Consider the following 7,075-nt stretch of genomic DNA (forward strand, 5'->3'; position numbering starts at 1 on the left):
TTTAAAATGGGAACTCTGGACTCCAGGCTTTCTGTGTTCAGAAGTCATGCTCAGTGATTACAAACAAACTGTGCAGCTACCCAGAAGGGAGGGATGGAGGGAGAAAGGAAGGAAGAAAAAAGGCAGGACAATTGTTTGTTTATATTGGCAGCCACCCTCAAAGCACAGGTGTATTAAGACCAGACCTGAAGAACAGTGGCTGCCAGAAGGAACAAGAGGCTTATGGTACACAGTGCTTCATTCATTGTAGGTTTGTTTCCTTTAGACGGTCACATCCACCACCTTCCATGATAGATACAGGTGAAGGTCACACATTAAAATCTGCCCAAGCCGGCTTTTTGCTGAATCTTGAGAGTCCCTGTTTAAACCGACTCCCTTAGGAAGGTGTCCACCAGCCCTCTTCATGCTAGCAGGGTGCGGGCAGTGCCATCTGGGGCACACTACCTGAAGTAAATACCTGAGCCCAGAAAGCAGGGCAGGACAACTGGCAGGTGCCATTCAGGCCTCACTTCATCCTCCCCTAGTTTCTGTGAGAGGAAATATTGTTTCTTAATGTGAAAGAAAACAAGATCCTGTGGTTCGTGGTGTAAAGGAGATGCCGTGGGAAGAGCCATCACCTGGACTGGGTGAAGAACGCATAAATGTGCTGGGCCACTGACTGTCCAACCACCGGCTCCAGTTCTTGGATGGAAGCATTACTTAGTTGCTGGATACTTGGAAACCTCTGGAGCAGGAGAGGCGCTTTAACTTTCCCGACTCCTGGGATCTGCTGCACAGTTCGAAGGAGGGCTGGCTCGGAGATCAGAGCTCGTTTCTTCCTGAGTAAAGGGCTCTTACTGGGCTCTTTGGTTTGCTCTTCAACCAACTGGATAATGAGACAGGACGCTTCCGTCTGGCTGGCCACTGGAAGCAACACCATCCCCAGATCCAGCACAGTAAATTTCTGTACGGCTGGAAAGTACTGTTCACTCATGTGAGTTTTCTCAACTACTACAATCCCTTGAAGTTTACTGGAGTTTCTAACCCGAACAAGTCTCTTTCTGTAGCCATTTCCTGCCACCAAATCAGCTTCGGTGATATAAAGAATGCAGGATCTGCTAGACAAGTAAAAATCTACCAGTGTCAGGCCATCCTCAAAAACGAGTTTAATTTTTCCTTGCATTCCCTGTGCCAGCTGCGACCCGCGCCATTTCTCATTGGCCACAATGTGCCCAAACGGCACGTGCATGGGGCCTGTGCCATCAGGGGTGTTCCCTTCCATCGGCTGCCTGGATCTGGCCCCTGACACTCCCGCGCCGTGGCTCCTCCATCCAGTCCAGGGCGGGGGCCGAGCCGGCCAGGGCCCAGTTCTGGGTCTCCCGAGGCATTACCTGCGGCGCCCCACTTCCCTATCAATGTTTTCTTCCATGAAATGTCCATGTCCATTGCCCATTTTTGGCCTGTTCTTTATTTAGATAGGTTTATGAATTCAATTTATTTATAGTCATACTTCACAGACTGAGAACCAGTTTGTCTTTTTCAGATGATCTTTTATGTGTAAAGTTGACTTACTGAATGAGCAGCAGTAGTAAGCCAGCAGAAGTCAACTTTAATTTTTATTGTTCTCACTCTTCTTTTAAGTTGCTCTGCCAAATCATCCTTCCCTGACTCAAGAAACTCAGGCATATCCCTTAATTTTTCTTCTTACCTTCATTTACTGACATGCTATATCATTCTCAGAAATTAAAGAGCACAGTCAAGTCTAATATTAAAGCTTCAATTTTTCCTCCAGTTTTTCTTTCTTTTTTTCCCCCCACACTCACATAATTCTACTGGGACTTAGTATTATGCCTACAGTTAGGAGTGTGTGAGACATGACAGGATTAGCATATTTATCCCATTTTCATTTTTATTCTTTCTCTCCTTTTACTTTTAGCCTCCAGATCCTGGAGTAGTAACAGGAAGGAAAGGGAAGGAGAAGTAAAGAGTCTGGTTAAAATCTGATGCTGGAGACTTCTTTAGTGCTCTGCTTCATAGGACTGTTCTGCAAAATTTTGAAGACATGTTTGAGAATTTTCCACTGCATTTCTTTCCGGTACAAGTGGTTGAGTTTCTTTTTGATTACCTTTCCCGAACACTTCCCAAGAGTCTTTTTGATGAGATGATTCATGTTGGCATTTAGTTCAGTTGGACCAGAGTATTTTCAAGGTAAATCAAACTCAGCTACCTTCCATGAAGTCCACCTGAATCTTAAGAAGACCTACCCAAATCTGGAAGGACAGGTTGCTCTCTCTCTGAATTCTGTCCTCATAGGTGGCCACATTAAGTCCCTTAGCTGTAGAATGATCCAAAAAGGGGTCTGACTGTAGCCAACAATCTCCAGTGGGCAGAGGTCATGTTTTCCAGTTGCTTCTCTTTAAATCACCTCCTTTCTCAGGTGGAGGTGAGGAGGAAGGAAGCAGGCATTCACACATCCCGATAAAAAGGAGGGAATAAAAATGCTTAGCAGTCAACCCACATTTCCCAGATAAATGTCCACCACTTAAACTTTTTTGATCAACATTCTTAATTCTTTTACATACTCTCGAGTGAAAGACATGATTATCACCTGACCTTGTAGCACCATTTCTTCTAATCCTAAGGGTCTCAACCAAAATTTGGAAGCAACAGAGACATTTCACTTAATATCCTATTCATTCCCTCATTCATTATATATTCAATTCGTAATTTTAGTCTGAGCACTAATTCTTATTTCCATTATTTCCAAGTACTGGGGAGAGAACATTTTATTACACACATCCTGATACTGATAGTAATTAACTGTTTTTAGTTATAATTCAGTCACTAATTAGCTGAATTATCCAAGGCAAGTTAATAATATAGAGAAGTATTAAAGCACACGAGCCCTGAATCTGGTCTAATTCATATATCGAGCTGAACTTGCTGAGTTTTCATTCTTGCTTCATTTATAAATTGTGTGACCTTAGAGTATTTAATCTCTCTAAACTTTAGTGTCATATTTTGTACATTGAGAATAATAAAGCCACATAAATTGTAATGATTATCTCAGGACATGAATGTTAATCCTTTAGTTCAGTGTGTGGCACAACATAAACCCTCAGCATATCATGAACATTCATCGTTTCCCTAAAAAAACCCCCTCTGACTACTATCCCCTTCACCTCCCTTTTGTGAAATTCCCTGCTGTGTGCAGCAATGAGGACAGTGCTGCCTTCAGAACCACGGGGAGATGCTGTTCCCAGCTCCCTCTCTGAATACAGTCACAAGGCAGACACGTGTTGTAGAGAGATGGGCAACAACTTCTTTTTCTGGTACTTTGGAGAAGAGGAGGAGCAAGGAAGAAAAGTCATTGCAGAGGTGAAGGCTGTAGCGACCACCACATGGGCACTTGTCTTCTGTTCTTGCTGTTGAACTCCAAGTAGGCAGTTCTCCTGGCATCTGCCTCCAGTCTCCCATCCTTCCTCTAAACCTTTGATTTTTTCTCTCAAACATAGAATCATTTTCTGAGGCATACAATTAAGAGTCCTGAGAGCCTCAATCATCATTAGTGTTTTTCTTATTTCTGCCTTCAATTTTCTTGTGAAAAAAAGGTATGAATTAGAAGAACATTCAAAATTTAATATTTTAGGCAGATAAATTGTTCTTATAACTGCGTCAATGTCTCTTCCTAACCTCTTTGCTGTGCCCTTTTCTCTGTGAATCTTTTTAGTAAAAATCTCCTCAAATTCTAGTCTTAGCTCCTTCTCTTCTTTTCTGCCACATATTTTTCTTTGGCATTGACTTCCAGCGGGTGTTTCTAAAAAATATCTGTATTTCCAACCTGAGTTTCATATCTATATTTACCTTTTCAGAAATTACAGAATGCCTATATCTGGATATTTAGCAAATACATAAAATAAATATTACTCAATTTGATTGTACCTCTTTCTTCCACAAATATTTTCTTGCCAGTGTATTCTGTATCTTGTTAAGCAATCCTGTATTCTGTCAGTGACATACACAGGAAATTTTACATGTATTTTCCTCAAATTTCCACAGGCAATTCTTGCAAATCCTAGTGATGCAACTTGACAAGATTTTTTTACTTCATCCTTCCCTTTGCAATAATACTGTTGCCTTAATTTGGAGCCCATTTTTTCCTTCTTGAATTGTTGGGCTTGAGTCCTTACCAATTGTCTTGCCTCCAATGTCTACCTATTCATGATACATGAATTATACAGTTTGCCACCAGAGTAAGTCTTCTAGGCAGAAACCTAAACTTAGCTATTTTTTTCAATTTTCCTCAAACACCTTCAACAACCTCAGGCTGCATATGTAAGAGCTCACTTATGCAAACAAAGTCGTAAGTACTTTTAGTTAATTATTAACTGGAAAGAAAATACTTTTTACTGTTATATAATCACAAATACACATGGGATTCCTTTCCACCATTACACAGTTGGAAAGTCCCATCTTTCATTCTGGTTTTTATCCTTCTGGCTCTCCTTCTTCTTCTCTCTACTTCCAGAATCTCCATAACCCTTTCTGCCTTTAAGCCATCCTTCTAGGTGCCAAGTTCCATCCTAAAACAGTGGAGCTATCTTTCTACATCTTGGACATATTTCTTGGTTTCATTTTCTTGGGACAAAAACAAAATCTTAGTGTATATAGATAGAGCTGACATTAGAATTTTTATAGTCTTCAGAATCTTCAGTCACATTATTTTCTTGCTAATGTTGTCCTATAAGACAATTGAATATTTATTTCAGCTAACAAAACCTCTGTATAGCTAATCAAATATCCTTCCCAGTAGTGGTAAGTAGTGTCATAAAAGTGAGTGAAGGTAAAAATCCCATAGTTATAGGTATAGAGTAATATTAAATTACCTGTGCTGATATTTAACTCTGACCATGACATATTTTCTAATTTATTTTTCTACCATAATATCTAGTGGCAGAGACTGCAAATTACCTTCACATATCTCCTGTATTTATAGATCTTCTTTATAGCTCTTCTTTAAAGAGTTTTGTTTAAGGCTACAATTTTACAACCCATAAGATTCAATCCAGAGTCTCTTTTACATTTATATATTCAATGTGACTAAGATATGGACTATGTGATGGAAATAGAGGTGTGGGTGGGACTTCTAAAAATTCTCTTTATAAGAAGTGGTACCTCTGTTCTTTTTAAATTTTTTTTAACTTCCCTTATTCTTCTAGCCTGTTAAGAGGCCAAGATGATAAAGCTCCAGTAAGCTTCTTGGACCAAGAGATGATTTTTGAATTCTGAAGCTGGTTTATAAAGACAGCAGAGCATACAGATAGAAGAGCCCTGAGTCCCTCTAGAAACCACTATATCAGTTCTGGACTGCTATCTTCAGAATATTTTTTACATGATAGAAAAATGGATTTGCATTTCTTCTCAACAATATTCTATGGACCTGACCCCAGTACTAAATATTATATCTTCCCCATTCCTCCATCTACTTTCTCTCTAACCTTGTTATATATGCAATAGGTACACACATAAATGAAAACACAGTGGTAAGCTGGAGTCAACTGGGTGCATCTCAACTCAATTCTGTATTCAGTGACACCACGTTGGCAGCTTGAAATCAGACATGATTGGCATTTATACCAGAGAACCTAGCTAACAAGACAAATCGGGTCTTTCATTCATATTTTAAAAATCTTAGACCACAGTTGTTAAACCCAGAACACTGCTACACTGCTGTGTACACAAACACACACACACACACACGGCCCAAATCAAGTCTATCATTCCTGGTTTGTAGAATGTATTTTCCCATTTCTTTGTTCTCATTCTATTCATCTTCCCTCGGAAGACCTTGCATCTGTCCTTTGTCCATGTCACTATATCATTCTCTGCCTAGTAAACACCAACTTATTTTTTAAGACCTTGACAAGGGTAATCACTTTATGTTTCCACATTTAACCATTTGTCTCAGAATTAAATTCACCTTCCTTGTTCTCCTGTTGCAATTTCTTTATTTCACTACATTACTCATTAGAGTTTTCTTTGCATTATTATCCTTCCACCCTGATGTCAGTAAATTGAGATCTCCTGGAGGGCAGAGAAAGTCTATCACTCCTTTTTACGTTACTCAAAATGCCTGGCAAAATTCATTGCACTCACTTGAAAATGAACAGAAGATTGCTGAGCTTAATTGGATTTATTATTTTGAAAGCATCTGTGGATGAAGAATATTTTGTTACTTTTCTTAGAACTCTCTTATATAGTGCTGGTTTTACAGAAAGGAAAGTATATATTTCTTTTGTTATTATTTTATTTAAGTTCCTCAAGTGAGTCAATATTATATAACATAATTTCTTAATAAAAAAGACCAAGCAAACACATTGGTCTCTGAAATTCGTTTCTCTGACTTTTGAAGTCATAACTTTCCTCATGTTCTAATTCACTTTTATTCTGTATCAGATATGTGATTCAATTTTACACATGCACTGTGTGATAATAAAATGAAAGGTGAAACTATCCAGAACACGGTTCTTTACACCTGGTTTCTAACTGTATTTACTAAGCAGTTGTTTAAAAACCTAAAACTAATTTCGGTAAATGTTAGATAACATTGCATACTTTGTACAAATTTTGCATCATATTTTTTGAGTGAATTTTTAATGTTTTTTTTCCCTCCTTCAATCATTTGATTCCAGTAGAAAATTTCTAATCTACTAAGTGAGACACAGCAATTATGTATTTTATTTAGTTAAGTGACAGGTAATATTTTGAATATATATATACACACATATATATAATATTGAAATAGTAAGATAGTGTACCTTTGCATCAGTGTCTTATTACACCTGAAATTTTTAAGAGTCATCATGCATGGCCTTTATGAATATGGACTTTAAAATATCCATCACTCAATATGTTTGCATGTTAAATCATTTTTAATAAATAGATAAAAGGAAAATATGAGATTAATTCACAATCTGCAATTAACTAGTTTTGTGACTAGACTTGCCTGAGATTCCTGAAATTGTCCCTTTTCTTCCATATTTGAACATGCTTAGTTTTAGATTTAAAAGATGCAAGTACTTTATAGGCAATATAT

The 7,075-nt window shown here is 38.2% G+C and overlaps 1 protein-coding gene across 1 annotated transcript; it reads right to left on the reverse strand.

The window, feature by feature from the left end:
- Window positions 1-223: 223 nt before the first annotated feature.
- On the reverse strand, window positions 224-1,355 carry LOC309960328 (Fanconi anemia core complex-associated protein 24-like). Its single transcript, XM_082837022.1, has one exon. The coding sequence runs from the start codon at window positions 1,259-1,261 to the stop codon at window positions 614-616; it is 648 nt and encodes a 215-aa protein (XP_082693148.1). The 5' UTR covers window positions 1,262-1,355; the 3' UTR covers window positions 224-613.
- Window positions 1,356-7,075: the final 5,720 nt, after the last annotated feature.

The sequence above is a fragment of the Leucopleurus acutus genome, assembly GCF_964270905.1.
Source record: "Leucopleurus acutus genome assembly, chromosome: 3".
Lineage (NCBI taxonomy): Eukaryota > Metazoa > Chordata > Mammalia > Artiodactyla > Delphinidae > Leucopleurus > Leucopleurus acutus.